A 20613-nucleotide genomic window follows, 5' to 3' on the forward strand; every position below is an offset into this window, starting at 1 on the left:
TGGCTTGGAATTAACTCACATGGGAGTCACGAGCTAAGAGTTAATGACTTTAAAAGATAGTTTCGGATGTTGGGTTATTTTTTTTTGTCTTTCCCACTATTTATCCCCCCCCCCCAAACACACACACTCCCTGAATTGCATTTGGCCGTCAGAGAGGTGTTGAGAGCCTTTTGCTTGCGATCACAGGCAACAGGCGACAGCGTGTGATTGACGGAATATCGCACCCGACGGAAGCATATAAAGGGACGTAGCCGGCAGCCTCCCCATTCAAACACAGCAGAGAGACAGAGCGAGAGGGAGCCCGCGAAGCGCTGACGTCCACGGGAGTTAATCAAAGAACAAACAAAACCCCCCAACCCAACCCAACCCAACGCAGATTGATATCACAAAACGGAGAGGCAACCGAGTCTCTCCTGAATTCAGTCGACTTAAGCTTTGGAGAATTCTTCGATTTGCTGTATTATAACGCTGACTCGGTTTGGATTGTATCTGCCTCTAGTTTGCTGGACAGAGGCAAAGTCTATCCAGGATGGCTACAGTTTTCTCGTGTGTTGTATTCCTGCTGTCCGTTGCCCAGGTAAGACTTCAATCCTGAATAACCCCATTCCTCTCACAAACCCCACTCTTGCTTGCTCATTCATTTTTGGTGGAAAATCTTAATTATTCATTGCTTAAAAAAAATTTTTTTTTTTTAAACCCTTCCTCAGACTTTTTGCACCGGCATCTTCGAGCTTAAAGTGGACTCGTTCAGCAGCCGCCAGTCTGGGTTGTCTCGCAGTTGTCAGAGAGGCCAGCAGTGCGGCCGTTTCTTCCGGGTGTGTCTCAAGCATTATCAAGTCAACATCTCGCCTGAGCCTCCATGTACCTACGGAGCCGGCAACACACCGGTCTTGGGACCAGGAGGCGACATGGTTCGCGATAGCGAGCCCATACGGATCCCCTTCCAATTCACATGGCCGGTAAGTATTGCCGCAGCGGGTAGAGCTACTGCCTCACAAAGCGCCGGTTCGATCCCGACCACGGGGTGCTGTCTGTACAGAGTTTGCACGTTTTCCCTGTGACCTGCGTTGGTTTTCATCGGTTTCCTCCCCACACCCTCCAAATATGTAAAGATTTGTAGGTTAATTGGCTTCGAAACTTAGAAAATAGCTGCAGCAGGAGGCCATTCGGCCCTTCGAGCCATTCATTGTGATCATGGCTGATTTTAAAAGCTTCGGTTTAAAAAAAATGTAAATTGTAAAAAAAAAGATAGTGTTAATGTACAGGAATCGCTGATAGACGCGGAATGGGTGGGCCGAAGGGCCTGTTTCCGAGCTGTATCTCTAAACTAAAAGCCGCTTGCAAACAAGGCGCTAAAAAAGGTACTCTTTCAGACGGGGTTGGAGTTTGGGATTACTATGTTCATTAATTTGTGGTGTTGGATTTTGGAGATTTTTGCAAATTAATATAAAGGTTGCAACTGGGCAGAAGAGATGGAGAGAGAGAGTTGTAGCGCCTAAGGGTGTCCGAGTAAGTTAGAGTGACAAATTGTTTATTTTTACTCTCTGCAGGGAACTTTCTCTCTGATCATCGAGGCCTGGAATGCGGAATCTAACGAGCCCAGCACCGGTAAATCAATTCTCAATCTTATTACCAGAGGGCGCAGTGAATCGGTCGCGTTCAATGTATCCGTTCTATACTCACTGCCGAAGAGAGACAGAAATGCTGGAGTAACTCAGCGGGGCAGGCGGCATCTCTGGAGAGAATGGACGGGTTGCTTTTCTGAAGAACCCGAAACATCACCCATTCATTCCTTCTCTCCACAGAGATTCCGCCTGTCCCGCTGAGTTACTCCAGCTTTTAAACCAGCATCTGCAGTTCCTTCCGACATAACATTCTTTGCTCCCCCCCCGTTCGCCAGCACTCGCCCTTCAGTCTGAAGAAGGGTTTCGGCCCGAAACGTTGCCTATTTCCTTCGCTCCATGGATGCTGCTGCACCCGCTGAGTTTCTCCAGCATTTTTGTCTACCTTCAGATGTACTTCCTTTCTCACCCTCTCCCCCATTCTTTCCATCTTCCCTCCACCCACACCAACAGATAACCCCCAGAACCTGATTAGCCGCTTGGCCACTGGTCGCCGCCTGGCGATAGGTGAGGACTGGTCTCAGGACGTCCAGACTGTGGAACAGAGCGAACTACGCTACAGCTACCATGTGGTTTGCGGCGAGTTTTACTACGGCGAGGGCTGTTCTGTCTACTGCCGACCCAGAGACGACAACTTTGGCCACTACACCTGCGACGAGACCGGCCAGCGAGTCTGCCTGCCCGGCTGGAAGGGTGATTACTGCTCTGAACGTAAGCTTGGCTCCCTCTCTATTGTGCTTTAAAAAATTAAACTGTTGGGAGAAAAAAAACACACACACAGCGTTGGGTGAAGGAACAGAAATTACACAAAATGCTGGAGTAACTCGGAGGGTTGGTGCTGCCTGATCCGCTGAGTTACTGCCAGCAGTGTAGGTGCAGATGCTGGTTTACAAAAAAAAGTCGCAACGTGCTGGAGTAACTCGCCTGACCCGTTGAATTACTCCAGCACTTTGTGTCTTTTTTTTTTTGTCTTAAACCAGCACCTGCAGTTCCCTGTATGTCCAGTGCTGGGGGAACTGGAGAGAGTGGACTCAACCCTTCTGCAGTCCCAACCTGTAACTGTGTCTATACATTCCCCATCAACAGATGCTGCCTGGCCCGCTGAGTTCCTCCAGCACTTTGTCTTTTGCTCAGGTTTCCAGCGTCTGCGGTTCCTCGCGTGACCAGACCGCTGGGGGAACTCTGCGGACCAGCGAGAAAGATTAAAGTGATTGTCGAGGTTTTATGTTCATTTCCACCAGCTGTTTGTTTGTTTGTTATTCCCAATTGCAGTATCTCTAACACAAGTGTCTCTATTTTGCTGCCTGTCCCACCGGGATATTTTCCAAAAACCAATTGACCAAAAGACATACAAATTTGTCGGCTGATTGGCTTTGATAAAGATTGTAAATTGTCCCTAGTATGTGTTGGATAGTGTTGGGGAAACGACAGATACATTATTTGAGATAGTGCAAACTCACACCCTCAAAATCTTATTTGCAGAAATTAAATGACTCGATCTTTCTTGTTTGAAATCTTGCTTTAACTCCTTAAATATTGAGATTTGGGGCAATTCTCAATTGTAACTTTGGGGGATTTCAAGATCAAAGCAAAGCAAAATGAAAAAAATAAACAGTTTGGGTCATTTTCCAAACTTTGGTGGTGGGATTTCGGTCTGATACAACAGAGAGAGGCTGGGACCTCCCATTGAAAAGGGGGATGAATGTGGCCGAGTTAAAAGCATATGTTCCGTCTGGTTAACTTATTCAAGTGTGTTAACACAAGCCGCCTCCCCTCGGAGGGGGAGGGCAACAAAGACAGCTGACACACCACAGCTGAAGAATAACATTTGAATAAATTTCACCATGTTTTGAAAGGGCGGCAGTGTGCACAATAAAAGGGGCAACACGCGAGTGCAAGGATATGTTGGCATGGAAACTTAACTCCTCAATCGAGCTTGTTAAGGCTTCTTTTCAGATGGGGCAGTTTGCTTTGCTGGGTCTGCCCAGGGCTTTATTCTCCCGGGTGCTTAAGGGGAGCGCGGTTTAATAGAGACACACGAACTAAGCCCCTTTATTGCAGACAGCGAACGTGTGTTATTGTTCCGGACAGAGCCTTGCCTGGGAGGAGTTAGCTGCACCTGAAAACATCCCCCAAACTCTTGAATCTGTTTGTAAATCTCTTAAAACATTATCCTCTCTTCCAAATATTTCACAGCTATTTGCTTGCTGGGTTGCCACGATAAATATGGATACTGTGGAAGGCCGGGAGAATGCATGTAAGTTTCGATTACTTTGTTCAAATTTTTTTTTCTTTACATTACTCTCGAAACGGATTTATTATTTATTGGGATGTAGATGGGCAAGGAGGGTGTCGGCTGTCCAGAATTGGTTACAGGTGAGACATTTCTAGCCTGCTGCCCAGGAGCTGAGAACACATCACATTGTTTACAGAAGATATTGCAACGTTTCCCAACTTCAGCAAACTTTCAGTTTTTGTTTTTCATCACAGTTGCCAAATTTGCCAGTTTTTATCCTCAAATAGTTGCTCTACTCAACAGCCAAAAATCTGTAGCCTCCCTTTGAACTGGTATTTTGTTGGTTCCCATGCTTGATCAATGGTGTTTCATCATTAATGTTTTATTATTAATAATAGTTAGTGTTTTCGGAGTCATTTGTGACTGTCACTGTATGTCATGTTGTTACTTCTGGGCGGAGCACCAAGGCAAATTCCTTGTATGTGAATACTTGGCCAATAAACGTACTTGCTTCTCAAAATAGATTGTTCGGCAAAACACTAAAAGTGCTGGAGGAACTAACTCAGCGGGCCAGGCAGCATCTGTAGAGGGAATAGACGGGTGATGTTTTGGCTCAGGATCCTTCTTCAGTCTGAAGAAGAATTAGACCCTGAAGAATCAGTCTGAAGATGGGTCCCGACCTGAAATATTGAATGAGCTGCCTGGCCCGCTGGTATAAAGGCGGAACCGTAATCTACCTCCCCAGATGCTGCCTGGCCTGCTGAGTTATTCCAAGCTGAGGCCTTGTGTTTCCAACATCCGTATCCATTTAGATTATTAGTCCAAATAGAATTACTGCTACCATCATTAACCATTGAACATAAGTCCGAACATAAGTAGGCCATTCGGTCCCTCAAGCCTGTTCCACCGTTCGATATGACCATGGAGGATCTATGTTCTAACATTAGCCATGATAGAATGGCGGAATGGGCTGAATGGCCTAATTCTGCCCCTAGAACCTTTGAACATGATGGCCTCAACCCCTCTTCTGAGTCATGTCCAGCACTTTAAATTGTTTAATCTATTAAATATCCATCTATCTCAACCTTGAAAATATCCAATGATTTTCACCATGGTCCCACCACTCTCTGAGGCAGTGAATTCCAGAGATTCACCACCCTCTGCGAGGAAAAAAAAATCTATGCATCTCAGTTTTAAGTAACTAGGAACTTGGAACAATGAAACCCCTGTCCTTGACTCCCCTAGAAGTGGAAATGCCTCAATATCTACTTTCCCATGTGCGTGTAGCATTTTATATATTTGAGTATCAGTTTTTTAAATTCCAAGGAATACAGACCCAAAATATCAACGCTATCTTGAAAAACAACCCTCTCGTTATGGGATGTTTAAGAAGGAACTACAGATGCTGGAAAAATCGAAGGTAGATAATGCTGGAGAAACTCAGCGGGTGAGGCAGCATCTATTGAGTCTGAAGAAGGATATTGACCCTAAACGTCACCTATTCCTTCGCTCCATAGATTCTGCCTCACCCGCTGAGTTTCTCCAGCATTTTAATCTACCCTCTCATTACGGAATTAGCCGAGTCCATCTCCTTTGGGTTGTCTACAGGTTAATATTTCCAGTTCTCCATTTATACGTTTATACTTCACATACAAGGAATTTGCCTTGGTGCTCCGCCCGCAAGTGACAACAGGACAAACAGCGACAATTAGGAATAAAACATTAAACATTAAATAATAAAACATTATTGATTAAACATGTCAATTAAATAAAATACCAGAGCATAAGGAGGCTACAGATTTTTGGTTATTGAGTAGAGCAACTACTCGTGGGGGAAAAAACTGTCTGGCTGTGGCAGCTTTGACAGTCCGGAGTTGCCTTCCAGAGGGAAGTGATTCAAAGAGATAAGATTAAGCAGAATCCAGAGAGTATGTTAAGGGGGAACAAAAGAGTAAGTAGGGAGAGAAGAAGACTGAAATGGATATCCCTAAGTAAAACCGCAGGAGATGGACTCGGTTTCCTATTTCCTTTGCTCCATAGATGCTGCCGCACCTGCTGAGTTTCTCCAGCACTTTTGTCTATCTTCGATTTTCCAGCATCTGCAGTTCCTTCATAAACATTTAAAAGACATTTGTGCATGTACATCGATAGGAAAGGTTTAGAGATTTAAGGGGCTGTCCCAGTGTACGAGCTAATTCAAGAGCTCTCCCGAGTTTAAATTTAAAAAAAATCAAACTCGTGGTAAGCGCGTAGAACGAACGTAGCAGGTACGTTGGAGCTCGGGGACGTCTCTTAGCGGCTCGTAACGCTAACGGCAACTCGGGAAACGCGGTAACCTCGTGAAGACTCGTGAAGATTTTTCAACATGTTGACAAATGTCCACGAGAGCCCCGAGTACCTATGAGCGGCCATTGCCGTAATTCTCCGAGTTTGAATCGGGCGGGGGGAACTCGGGAGAGCTCTTGAATTAGCTTGTACAGTGGGACGGCCCCTTTATTGATTAAACCTGAGCAAATGTTGGGGAAGTCCAGAACAAGGGGCCACACAGTTTAAGGATAAGGCGGAAATCTTTTAGGACCGAGATGAGGAAAACATTTTTCACACAGTGAGTGGTGAATCTGTGGAATTCTCTGCCACAGAATGTAGTTGAGGCCACAGTTCATTGGCTATGTTTAAGAGGGAGTTAGATGTGGCCCATGTGGCTAAAGGGATCAGGGGGTATGGAGAGAAGGCAGGGATGGGATACTGAGTTGGATGATCATATTGAATGGCGGTGCAGGCTCGAAGGGCCGAATGGCCTACTCCTGCTATTTTCTATGTTTCTAATAGTAATCAAATTCTTGATTAGTAAGAATGTCAGGTGTTGTAGGGAGAAGCCAGAAAAACGGGGTTGAGAGGAAAAGATATGGTCCATTTTGGACATCAATTTGCCACTTGGGAGACCAATCTTTGCCAGTGGATGTATCTCAATAAAATAGCTTCAGGTACTCTAGTGACTTGTCTTTGTTACAAACCATCAGCTATGATTGAATGGCGTAGACTTGGTGGGCTAATCCTGCTCCCAGTACTTGTCAAATGGGACTAGCTTAGACATGCATGCTGGTTGAGTTGGTCTGAAGAGGCTTTTCCTATGTTGTATGACTCTCTGAATGCCTGACTATGTCCTGTCTTTCTTGTAGATGTCGCATTGGTTGGCAGGGGCGGTTCTGCGATCAGTGCATCCGTTACCCCGGCTGCCTGCACGGTATGTGCCAGGAACCCTGGCAGTGCAATTGCCAGGAGGGCTGGGGCGGCCTCTTCTGCAACCAGGACCTCAACTACTGCACCAACCACAAGCCGTGCACGCACGGGGCCACCTGCTCCAACACCGGCCAGGGGAGTTACACCTGTACCTGCAAGCCCGGCTACAGCGGCACCAACTGCCAGATCGAGACCAATGAATGCGACAGCAATCCCTGCAAGAACGGAGGCAGCTGCACGGTAAGTGACGCATTTAAACCAGGCTGCGGACTGGGCTGATCCAGCCGCCACCATCACTGCACAGTACGTAATCCACACGCACGCACAAGGGTCTTCTCTGAAACCTAGTGGCGTATTTCCTCATTGTCATTTCAATGTTGTTTCAACTTGCTGTGGGTAACAATCAACTTGCTGTGGGTAAATTAGCCACCTTATTTCCAGCCATATAAACCTCGCCCATAATACCAATTCTCTGTTGTGCCTTGGGACTTTGAGGAAGGCAAGGGTTTCATTTCTCTGCAGAAGCATCTCAGTTTATTAAGACTTCATAACTCTAGCACAGAGGAGGAGATGAGAAGGTGAGGCCAGGGGCAGATCAGCCATGATTGTATTTCATGGCGGGGCAGATTTTAGGGGTCGAGTGGCCAGCTCCTGGTCCGATATTCTCATCCTCTGGTGTTCTGCAGTTCTCGTTTCTCTCCTGTCCCAGCGTCGGGCAAGGTGGACAATCAATGATCTGAGGACGGGCAGGTTCTGGATTTCCAATCGCCAACTCCTGTTGTGTTTTGAGTTGAGTTGGTGGCCGTTGGAGTGTTGGGTTTGATCTGGGATCTGGATTGAGTTGTTGTCTACTGCATTGGATAAATGCAGGACTGGATCAACCATGATCACATTGAATGGAGGTGCTGGCTCGAAGGGCCGAATGGCCTCCTCCTGCAACTATTGTCTATTGTCCATTGACACTGAGATGTGGTGGATGGCTACCATGGAAGAGTTTAAACGTATTATGCTGGAAGTCATTTACTACGACACACTGGAAGTAATGCTGGATCGGTGGAAGACAAGTGTGAATTAAAACTAGATGTGGTTTATGTTGGAGTACAGGCAACATTGCATGGAGAGGCTGAAGCTGGTGGATGGGCAAACACCAGCTGAGCCCCCCCCACTGTGGGGGAAACTCGGGCAGGGGGGGTTCGAGTGAAACACCAGGCGATGCTCGGGACTCTCGCAGCAGTGTTCCCCTTGCTGGGATTGTCTGGGCCAGTGGCAAGGAACCAGAGCTTGGGATGTGATCGGAGAAGATGGTTTATGGTCTTTTAATCCTTAACCAAGGAAACCTCCGAGGGTCTCGTGTGTGTGTGTGTGTGATCGTGAGGGGGTGTTACTTCACCAAACGAGCTGAGTGATGCTGTACCTGGAGCTTTTCAGCGTATTACACCTAGATACAGAACACCTTGCTGTTTTAAGACACAACGTGCTGGAGTAACTCAGCGGGACAGGCAGCATCTCTGGAAGAAATGGGTAACGTTTCGGGCAGACGGCTGACCTGAAACATCACCCATCCCTTCTCTCCAGAGATACTGCCTGTCCCGCTGAGTTACTCCAGCATCTTCGATTTTAAACCAGCATCTGCAGTTCCTTCGTACCCACTTTGCATTTTAGATCCAGGCGTTCCAACATTATTTCGTTTTAATCTATATATTTATTATAAGCAACTTTATTCTGTTGAGATTATTGAAAATTACAATTGTATTCGGGAGATGCATATAAGGTGGAATTATTTTATCATATTTAGTTTAGATTGGAGATACAGTACGGAAACTGGCCCTTCGGCCCATCAGGTCCGTGCTGTCCCTGTGTGCTTGCATTATCCTACACACTGGGGACAATTTACAATTTTTGGTGAAGCCAATTAACCAACACACTTGTATGTCTTTGGAGTGTGGGAGGAAACCGGAGCACCCAGAGAAAACCCACGTGGTCCGGGGTAGAATGTACAAACTCCGTACAGGCAGCTCTCACAGTCGGGGCCAAACCTGGTTCTCTGGCGCTGTAAGGCAATAACTCCCCATCCACCCAAGATATTTAGCCTTGTGTACATTGTAGGGAAGCTGACGGATTGAAATGCCGTCTCAAAAAATGGTGGGGGGGGAAACGAGAGTTACTCTGTGGCCATCGGTACAGGTTAGCAGAGATATGTGTAGGAAGGAACTGCAGATGCTGGTTTAAATTGAAGATAGACACAAAAAGCTGGAGTAACTCAGCGGGACATCCTGTAGGAAAATAAGCATCTCCTTGAAACCTACTTCCTTATCCTAATATAGAAAGCTTTGTTCTGGTCCGTAGCAATTTATATCCAGTTATTCTTCTGTGAAGCATGTGAGATATTTACACGTTTATTCAAGTTGGTTTCTCTCCTATAGGGAACGGGCTCCCCCAATCCAATCTGTCCAGATGCCTTGGCATTCTGTCAAATCTCCCCTTAAGAAAACAGTCCCAATCTTTCCGATCTACTCTCATAAAGGCTGTAGAGGCCAAGTCGGTGGATATTTTTAAGGCCGAGATGGATAGATAGATTCTTGATCAGTACGGGTGTCGGAAGGGGTTAGGAGGGAGAGATAGATCAGCCATGATTGAATGGCGGAGGAGACTGGATGGGCCGAATGGCCTAATTCTACTCCCATCACATGACCTTATGTTCCTCATCCTGGGAACAGCTCTCCTTGGCCTTTTTTGGACATTCTATTCCTATCGTGACACATAAGTTCTCCACGTTAGACGTCATCTGCCCACCTCTGCAGCCCTGTTGCATCCTATCCCTGCCCCCTATGCAGCTTGCACTCCTGCAGTTATCTCGCCCTGGCATTGGCCCTTGTAAAACATCCAACAATCAGCGGTAGAGTTGCTGCCTCACAGCGTCGGAGACCCGGGTTCGATCCCGACTACAGGTGCTGTCTGCAAGGAGTTTGCACGATCTCCCCGCGACCGCGTGGGTTTGCTTTCGGCTTCCTCCAAAGACGTTTGCAGGTTTGTCAGTAAATTGGCTTGGTAAATGTAAAATTTGTCCATAGTGTGTGTGTGTAGGATAGTGTTAATATGTGGGGGTCGCTGGTCAGCACAGACCCGGTGGGCCGAAGGGCCTGTTTCTGTGCTGTATCTCTAAACTCCCGGCCTGCAAAGCTGCAACTGGTCTTTGGCATCCACAGCCGGTTGTGGAGGTGGGTCGAGTCCGACCGCCCTTTGTGCAATGGGAGGGTTTGGTTCCAAATCTGCGAATGCATTCCCCACGTGTTTGCAATTGTACGATCGTGGGAAATGTTCTTTGACCCATGTCCCGTGTGAGAGTCTAGACAGTTGACTAGGTGCCCAAAAACAGGGTGGGGTGGTAAATGTTGACTAGCTTGTCCAAAGTCCCTGCCAAAGCCTTATCGCGGGTTCGGGATAGTGAGGTTCCCCTCGTATGAAGGCAGTGAGCTGGTAACCTTAGCAGTGGGCCAGATGTGGCTTCACATCTGTCTGCACATCTGTGCTGTCATTGATAGTCACCAGAACACTGGTGAGTGGGAGCGGCGAAAACCTCCAGTTTATTGACCAAATATTCACATACAAGGAATTTGCCTTGGTGCTCCACCCATAAGTAACAACATGACATACAGTGACAGTTACGAATGACTCGGAAAACACCAAACTTTAATAATAATAAAACATTAATGATAAAGCACCATCCTTAACATAACCAAAGTTCTTGAGCAAGTGATTAGAACTCTAATATTCACACTTTACTCAGCCATATCTCAAGTTTCCCTCTCCCCCGGCTCGGTCTGAAGGTGGTGCTCGACCCGAAACATCACCCGTTCCTTCTCTACAGAGATGCTGCCCGTCCCGCTGAGTTACTCCAGCAATTTGTGTCTATCTTCGGTGTAAACCAGCACCTGCAGTTCCTTCCCACATATTGTACAACGTAGGCTGGATGCATGGCCTCTGTGAGATTTTTCCCTTGAATTAAGATTGGAGCTTTATTCCCTTGCCGTCCCCTTCCTCTCCATACCCTCGAGGGGTTAAAGTCATTCGTGAGCAACAGGCATTGTTGTCCCAACAATCTCCTGTCGTATTTCCGACTGGATTTTGCTCACCATTGAAGTCAACAGGAAGGAACCTCGATCAATGTGCTTATCAGGAATGTGATCTTGAACGACCTGTTTTACATCGCGGCTCACAGTTAAAGTTGTCCTGTTATTTACCTCTCTGGGAAGCTGAAGCAGGGAGAGTGTGCAAAGTCCATTCCGATCCCGATGGGAATCGCATATCCACTCCACCATCGCACTGATTCCCAACCCAGATCTTTGCCTTGCTACTCAACTACAGCCTGCCCTCTTTACCCTGCCCTCTGCTGCCCCTGTCTACGTCCCTCCATTCTGCCCCATGTTTTCAGAGTTGGAAGTTCAAACTCCGTGGAAGGGCTATTTTGATCTTCTTCCACAGCTTAGTTCTCATGGAGTGTGAGAGTCCAAGAATCTATTCTGGACCTGGATGTGGGCGAGACAGTTTTGGACCACTGTCTATTCCGTGGCGAGCATTGCCACTTTCATTTCACTGCACATCTCGTATGTGTATGTGACAAATAGACTTGACTTGACTTCCCTGCTGATATAGTCCATGTGTCTGCCTGTCCCCAGGATATGGGGAGGTCTCCAGTGTAGGTATAAACCTGGATAGGGAAGTTCCCCCTAGATAGTGTAGGTTACCCAGGACTAGGTTGGCACGGTGGCACAGCGGTAGAGTTGCTGCCTTACAGCGCCACAGATCCGGGTTCGATCCTGACAGTGCGGAGTTTGCACGTTCTCCCCGTGACCTTCTGGGTTTTCTCCGGGAGCTCCGGTTTCATCCCACACTCCAAAGGCGTACAGGTTTGTGGTTAATTTGGCTCCTGTAAATTACAAATGTGTCGGATAGTGTTAGTGTGCGGGGATCGCTGGTCGGCGCGGACTTGGTGGGCCGAAGGGCCTGTTTCAAGGCCTGCTGTCGCCATGGGAAGAGGAATCGCGCCCGTCATGCCCTGGCGACAAGCATGATCTCGTTCATGAAGTGTTGATGGTTCCAGAACAAGTACAGAATGAATTTATACCTCGGGCCCGTGATTAAATCTTCCACATCTTATCAACAAAGCAGCTTTTGATGCGTTTGCCAATTACATCATTGGACCCTTTTGTCTTATTTGTAATTCAATTACATCTTCTCTGTAAATTAACAAAGAAAAACATATTGGTGCCATCTGCACATATCAGTCCAAAGAAATGTGCGCATTTTTAAAGATGGACGCAAAACGCTGGAGTGACTCGGTGGGTCAGGCAGCATCTCCGGAGATAAGGAATAGGTGACGTTTCTGGGTCGAGAAGCTTTCTGCACATTCCTAAATCTAGGTTAAACAAGGGCTCCATTGCTGAGAACTGCCTGATAACTAATTGTGTCATAAGTCAGAAATATCCATTTTCTGTAGTAAACCACTATTGAATTGGTTTATGCAGGAACACACACGCACACACACACGCACACACAACACGCACACAGCAACACGCACACACACACACACACACACACAATCAATAATTCTCTCATGTCAATGAATATTCAACCTAACACGACCCGTAATTAACCAAATGGAATATATGCAGTATCCGCTATTAATAAGTATCATACCACATTATTATTACCATCTTCAACAAATACTTAAGTATTTGGGAAATTTTGCATAAAGTCAGAGGTCCAAAAGGCAGGTCCTGCATATTCTCCAGGGGCTCCTGTGCTGAATACTTAACATGGTGACCTTTCCTTCGGTCATCATGACCTAAGCTTTGGAAATATCCCTTCCTGAACTCTCTCTCTCCCCTTTTAAGATGCTTTAAAACCTACACCTTTAACTTCCTACTTTGACCAAGCTTGCTGGTCACTAGCTGTATATCTCTTCCCCCCCCGGTTTGATCTTGCTTCACATTGAATATGAGGGTCGGCAAAGCTCAAATGGCAAAGTATGTGGCGATCAGTTAAGTCTTGCTCGTAACACATCAGTGAATTGTGCTGTGGCCTTCATCTACAATGGTGGCACGGTAGAGTTGCTGCCTTGCTGCGCTTGCAGCGCTAGAGGCCCGGGTTCGATCCCGACTACGGGTGCTGTCTGTACGGAGTCTGTACGTTCTCCCCGTGACCTGCGTGGGTTTTCTCCGCGATGTTTGCTTTCCTCCCACGCTCCAAAGACTTGCAGGTTTGTAGGTTAATTGGCTTGGCATAAGTATAAATTGTCCCTTGTGTGTGTGTGTAGGGTAGTGTCAATGTGCGGGGATCGCTGATCGGTACAGACTCGGTGGGCCGAAGGGCCTGTTTCCGCGCAGTATCTCTGAGCTAAACAACATAGAAGGCACTCTGTGGATATGTTGATGTTATTGTTTCAGAGGCCACGTCTCCCATTAACGTACATTTGGTTTGATCTTGTGTCATCTTGGTTGGCAAGGTGACAACTGATGTTCGTGTGCAGTCAGACTTAGTTATCCAGATCCAGGAATTAATCCACGGAAAATCAAGATTTGAGGATCTCTACTCCAGTTCGGGGCAGGATATGGAATCCAGGGCAGATTAAGGATCCAGGATCTGATACTAGATCTGTTCCTGGGTTAGATAGATGATGTAGATAGAGGAAGGAACTGCAGATATATAATACCCAGCGATATGGACATTGACTTCAGATAGCCCTTGCTTTCTCTCTCCATCCCCTTTCCCTTCCCAGTTCTCCCACTAGTCTTACTGTGCTGGTTTAAATCGCGTCATCGATATATCATATATAACCATATAACAATTACAGCACGGAAACAGGCCATCTCGACCCTTCTAGTCCATGCCGAACACGTATTCTCCCCGTCCCATATACCTGCGCTCAGACCATAACCTTCCATTCCCTTCCCATCCATATAACTATCCAATTTATTTTTAAATGATAAAAACGAACCTGCCTCCACCACTTCCACTGGAAGCTCATTCCACACAGCTACCACTCTCTGAGTAAAGAAGTTCCCCCTCATGTTACCTTCAGTCTCTTAATTCTCAAGCCATGTCCCCTTGTTTGAATCTTCCCTACTCTCAGTGGGAAAAGCTTATCCACGTCAACTCTGTCTATCCCTCTCATCATTTTAAAAACCTCTATCAAGTCCCCCCTTAACCTTCTGCGCTCCAAAGAATAAAGCCCTAACTTGTTCAACCTTTCTCTGTAACTTAGTCGCTGAAACCCAGGCAACATTCTAGTAAAAATCAGGGAGAGAGGTCTGAAGACGTGAAGCAAAAATTGTTCTATATATCCAATAAACTTCTTGCCTAAGGCGTGCACAGCCTAAAGTTGTCGGTCAACTTGTTCTATTTGATCTTGTTTGTGCACGTCTGGTTGATTGCATTAGTTGAAACAGGGTGGACCATGTGAAGGTTGCAATCTCCCACCCCGTCCAATAAACAGCCCAGGTGAGTCTCTATAGCTACACCTTTGATCTGAAGATAGTGCATGGGGAGTTGAAGGAAAAGTTGCTCAATGAGATGATGATAAACTCAAACCTAGTTTTTGTTTCTCTCTTAGTATAGTCAGGGCAAGTCCCGTGGACTCGCTATGTACACATTACAGGACAAAGAAGCTCTTTCTTCTTCCTTCCCCCTATTAATCCATCTGGTCACCCCCTGTCGGACATCTTCCCTTAGTCCTATCCATTCCTCCACAACCTTCTGTCCTAGTTTCATTCTCTTCCTCGGTTTTGCTAAAGGATCCCAGAGCTGAAATATTCCCAGTTTCTCTTCCCAACGATGCAGCTTGATCTCCTGAGTGTTTTTGTTTTCAATGTTTAAGGTTGCAGGTACGGGTTGCATGACTCTAACTCGGGTTGAGAATCCCTTCATGGTTGGGGCGCGGGTGAAGTGATCAGTTGATGACTTGCTTCACGACAAGATCAGTTGATAATCAACTGTCCAACCGGGGGGACAGGACCAGTTATTGATCAGGGCCCGAGGGAAGTGTCAGTTAATGATTTGGGGCAGAAGAGCGAGGCCAGTTAATGATCGGATCTCGGGAACATCGTTAGTTAACGATTGCATGTGGGGGAGAAGATTAGTTACAAAGTAATAATTAGTTGGCATCTGGTCATTGCTGGCACTTGTGCCCCACCACAAATTGATTGATTGAAAGAAGCAGCATAGAAACTGGCCCTTCGGCCCATTCAGTCCCTGTCCACCATCGATCACACTGCCTCAATGTTATCCCACTTTTGCATTCACTCCTGAGAACGTGGATGGTAAAGTGAGGGGCTTTATGTTAACTTTGGTGATAAAACAGATTATTGGAAGCAATTGCAATGGTCACTTCTTCTTGTTGTCGAGTCCACACACACACACACACACACACACACACACACACACACACACACACACACACACACACACACACACACACACACACACACACACACACACACACGGTTACAAGTTGTTCAGTCAGAGCTGAGCACATGTCTTGGCATCTGCACACAATGGTGTCTTTCTTGTCTCTTGTGCATGGTGGTGGGACAGGGCCTCGAGGTGAACGCTCTTTCCTTGACCCCAAAGGAAGGTCTTTCCTTGACCCCAATGGTCACTAAACCTTCCTGTAGAAAGACTGAAATTAACACAAACCAAACACACGGATTTATGATGGAAAGGTTGTGTCTGATTAATGATAACATTACACTGAGGGATGATGGAGTAAGGCAGTGTATCTGTGTACTGCTGTGTACCAAGTGTGCAAAATAGTACCTGTTGTTGTGATGATACTGGAACAGCTTGGCTAGTCCTGTAGCATCGATCTTCATTACTGTGGCTGAGGTGCTGGCTGAACCCATAACCTTTCCTGTATCTAATGTTCACTCCCATTTCTTGACATCGGCTTGGGGGTTGATAGGGGTGGCAGAGTGGTTGCTTCTGTCGGCAAAACCAGGTTCAATCCTGACGTCGGGCGTGCGTGTGCGTGCGTGTGGGGTCGATGGTGATGACACGCAAGGTTATTCCCTCCTGTCTGTCCATGATCACCACTGCCACCTCCTTTAGATCTGTCATGTCAGGTGGACTGGTCATATTACAGTGCAGGCATCTGGCACGTTATCTATTAGGTTCTTGGTCCTCCAAAATATTCCAAATGGAATTTAAACTGGAGGTGGTGAAGGGAGGGCTTAGAGAGGTATGAGATCCACTGTGACTGTGGCTCGAGAGCAACATCAGTCAAAGATTGGGATCAAGCATGGGATGACTTAATGGATGGCGGTGAAGTTTGATGGGAAGCCGATACGGAATTGATCAATCTGCACAAGTTGCAGGATCAGTAATGATTGGGGCTTATGTTATTGATTGGAGCTTGGTTCTACCAGGAACTACCAGGGCCCCACTACTAGTTCAGTTATAGACCGGGGATCTGGGACAAGGCCAGTTCCCAGCAGTGGATCGGGTAAAGATTAGTACACAAGTCCAGGGTTAGATAATGGTTCCTTATGGCTATAAGGTTCAGGATCAGCTAATGATGGGAGACCAGGATCGGCTGGTGGTCGGGGCTCAGGATCGTGGGTGAATTGTTGTAGGATCAGGATCATTTACAAGATGGGATTAGCAACGTGATTAGTTAGTGATTGGGGCTCTGGTGTGGAATCAGTACAATTTAATACTGGCCTTTTAGAAATCCAGGGTCAAATTTTGGATCAGTTGATAATTGGGATTGCATTGAATGGCTGTGCTGGCTCGAAGGGCTGAATGGCCTACTCCTGCACCTATTGTCTATTGAGAATCAATTATTGGAAGTGCTAATACAGAATCAGATTACAGGCATGAACAAGAACAGTTAATAAAGGAAGAGACACAAAATGCTCGATTAACTCAACGGGTCGGGCAGCATCTCGTAAGGATCAATCAGATGGGGAGTGACAAAATTTGGGTCGAGATCCTTCATACTGTAACTATTAATAATTGGATCTGGCAGTGGCTTAAACTAATGATTGTTTTATCTGAGTGTGATTAGTTGATGTGGAATCTGGTACAGGGTCCTTGTCATCAGACTAGTGCAATTTGGATCTGGCAGTGGCTTAAATGATTGTTATTCTGAGTGGATTAGTTTGATGGAAGGGAATCTGGTACAAGATCATTGTCATTGTGGTGCAGGTTCGAAGGGCCGAATGGCCTACTCATAGAAACATAGAAACATAGAAAATAGGTGCAGGAGTAGGCCATTCGGCCCTTCGAGCCTGCACCGCCATTCAATATGATCATGGCTGATCATCCAACTCCGTATCCTGTACCTGCCTTCTCTCCATACCTCCTGATCCCTTTAGCCACAAGGGCCACATCTAACTTCCTCTTAAATATAGCCAATGAACTGTGGCCTCAACTACCTTCTGTGGCAGAGAATTCCACAGATTCACCACTCTCTGTGTGAAAAATGTTTTTCTCATCTCGGTCCTAAAAGACATCCCTCTTATCCTCAAACTGTGACCCCTTGTTCTGGACTTCCCCAACATCGGGAATAATCCTCCTGCATCTAGCCTGTCCAACCCCTTAAGAATTTTGTAAGTTTCTATAAGATCCCACCCTCAATCTTCTAAATTCTAGCGCGTACAAGCCGAGACTATCCAGTCTTTCTTCATATGAAAGTCCTGCCATCCCAGGAATCAGTCTGGTGAACCTTCTCTGTATTCCCTCTATGGCAAGAATGTCTTTACTCGGATTAGGAGACCTAATGATGTCACCAACGTCATTGCTGAGGGCTTGGGTATGGGAGCAGGTACAGGACAAGCTGGTGAATTGGGCAGTGGATAGATTAAGGATTAGGACTCCTTTCCACTGTTTGTAGATTAACTGTCCACTATCGGTAGATTATTCTGCCTGAGTATTCAGACTCCCAAGTTGGTTTTTCAATTATACTGACCAGAAATCTATTCTTAATGAAATTGTACGCGAGGAATTTGCAGCTGAGACGAGACGTGTTTTCGCAAAAATCCGTTGCGTATTGATCAGTGATTTCCTCACGATCTTCAGATTTTAAGTATCTGTCGCCCATGACGGGTCTTCTGAAACTTCTGAAGGGGTTATGGGGAGAAGGCAGGAGAATGGGGTTAGGAGTGAGAGATAGATCAGCCATGTTCAAGAAGGAACTGCAGATGCTGGGGAAATCGAAGATAGACAAAAATGCTGGAGAAACTCAGCGGGTGCGGCAGCATCTATGGAGCGAAGGAAATAGGCAACGTTTCGTCCCGAAACGTTGCCTATTTCCTTCGCTCCATAGATGCTGCTGCACCCGCTGAGTTTCTCCAGCATTTTTGTCTACCTTCGATTTGCAGTTCCCTCTTAAACAACTTTCAAAGTCGCACGTCTTTCCTCGATATTGTAAGGTTTGTAATAGCGATCGCATGGAAGTTGGAAGAGGGAGGCAGGTTTGTATCAAACGTAGGAACCTCTGGCCAGGACTTGCACATTCATGCCTATCGTGCTTGCCTTTGTTTTCAGCAAAGATTATAGAGCAGAGCAAGATCGACCACTCCTCCGAAATCCAATGGACTGACGTGTAGTACGTAACGGAAGGTCACGGCCGCCATTTGTATAAGCTAAACGCAACATCTTTGGTAGTGGCGACCGACTCCACAGCAAAGATACTAGAGACTGATTCTCGGTCGGTCCCCGCCCCTGATACCAGATGAAGGCCACCGGCGGGCAAACCTGAAGCTTTGTGTATGCGCTCCCGAGGCAGTGGTCAATGCTCCTCTAGTATCTTTGGTGTAATCCGTTCCAAAGATTGTTCCACTAAATCATCTTTGGTGTAACCAGTGTTGTAGGGAGCAGTGTTTTATATAGCATCGATCGCTTCACATATTTAGTTAATATTATTTTATTCATATTATAAATTAATATTCACATTAATAAATTTTATTCATATTATTGTAAACTGCAGCTCAATAAAATGGCATCATGTCATACCCATGTCATACTACGCTTTTTTCGCAGAGTGGCGCATCTTGCTCTGCTCTATAATCGTTGGTTTTCAGGGGTCTGGGCAGCAGCTTCAGGGAGGGTCCTCCTTTTCTAACTAGAAGGGAGATAGACGCAAAATGCTGGGGTAACTCAGCAGGGCGGGCAGCATCTCTGGAGAGATGGTTCGGGTCGAGACCCTTCTTCAGATGTCTATCTAGTCTTTTGTGTCGAACAGCCTTTGGTTTAAACCGGCATCTGCAGTTCCTTCCTGCACTCTACCTTTCCAAGGAGACCAGAACTGTGCAAGGCTACATGAGTTCCAACTGCAGGGGCCACCTCCGATCTCATCCAGTCTGATATCCCAACTTGTCCATTGCATGCTGTAACCAAAACTTATTTACTATCATGCCTTGGCATGGAGGGAGGCCATTCAGCCCGTTGAGTCTATGCTGGCTCTCAGAACAAAAGGCTGTTTCCACTAGTGGGAGAAGGACTAGTGAGGTATTGGATCTATGATGGGTATAGGATGAGCAAGGTGTCGGGCTGGAATGTAACCCAGTATGTGGCTGGATGAGTTGAGCCTCCTGGGTTGGGCACATGCTGAGTTAAGCTGGGGTGCAAATTTGGGTCACCTTAGGGCATCATCCCACGATCTCTTCCAGGCATAGTCACCGGCCCGAACCTTCTCAGCACCACCTTTCTCCCATCATTCAGGTCAGAAGTGAACTTGCTTCCTGCTGATGACACGGTTCAGTTCCATTCACAGCTCCTCGGAAAATGAAGCATCCACTCCCTACACACGTCCCATGTTGTTGACTCTTAATTGCCCTCTGAAAAGGTCCCGCTAGCTCTTGGGAATCTTGGGCAATCCTGGATCCTTCTCAACATGGACTCGTGATGGCTTAGATCAAAACCAGGGAAGGAATCTTCATCTTGATTAGAAACATAGAAAATAGGTGCAGGAGTAGGCCATTCGGCCCTTCGAGTCTGCACCGCCATTCAATATGATCATGGCTGATCATCCAACTCGGTATCCTGTACCTGCCATACCCCCTGATCCCTTTAGCCACAAGGGCCACATCTAACTCCCTCTTAAATATAGCCAATGAACTGTGGCCTCAACCACCTTCTGTGGCAGAGAATTCCACAGATTCACCACTCTCTGTGTGAAAAATGATTTTCGCATCTCGGTCCTAAAAGATTTCCCCCTTATCCTTAAACTGTGACCCCTTGTCCTGGACTTCCCCAACATCGGGAACAATCTTCCTGCATCTAGCCTGTCCAACCCCTTAATGTTGTAAGTTTCTATAATGCATCGTAGTGCTCCCCCATGTTGAATAACACTTGGGGAGGAAGCATTGAAACGGTAGAGAGGATTGGGGACTTCAATATCCGTCACCAAGACAAGCTTCATAACACCATCCTAACCAAAAGGTTTGAGTCTGAAATGAGCAAGCAGTTATGTTGGGGGGGCAGATGATGAGTGAACCAAACCCAGGTTAAAACAAT

The 20613-nt window shown here is 46.5% G+C and overlaps 1 protein-coding gene across 1 annotated transcript in view; it reads left to right on the forward strand.

Moving 5' to 3' along the window:
• The first annotated feature begins 271 nt into the window (after nucleotides 1-271).
• The window catches only part of dlc (deltaC), a 29215-nt gene continuing 8873 nt past the window's right edge, over nucleotides 272-20613 (forward strand). Inside the window, exons 1-6 of the mRNA XM_055663785.1 lie at nucleotides 272-577; nucleotides 708-959; nucleotides 1551-1608; nucleotides 2076-2333; nucleotides 3819-3879; nucleotides 7038-7338. Of these exons, the coding sequence (XP_055519760.1) occupies nucleotides 530-577; nucleotides 708-959; nucleotides 1551-1608; nucleotides 2076-2333; nucleotides 3819-3879; nucleotides 7038-7338 (978 nt within the window). The 5' untranslated portion in view covers nucleotides 272-529. The remainder of the gene's footprint in view (nucleotides 578-707; nucleotides 960-1550; nucleotides 1609-2075; nucleotides 2334-3818; nucleotides 3880-7037; nucleotides 7339-20613) is intronic.

This window comes from Leucoraja erinacea, chromosome 38 (assembly GCF_028641065.1).
Source record: "Leucoraja erinacea ecotype New England chromosome 38, Leri_hhj_1, whole genome shotgun sequence".
In the NCBI taxonomy this organism is placed as follows: domain Eukaryota; kingdom Metazoa; phylum Chordata; class Chondrichthyes; order Rajiformes; family Rajidae; genus Leucoraja; species Leucoraja erinaceus.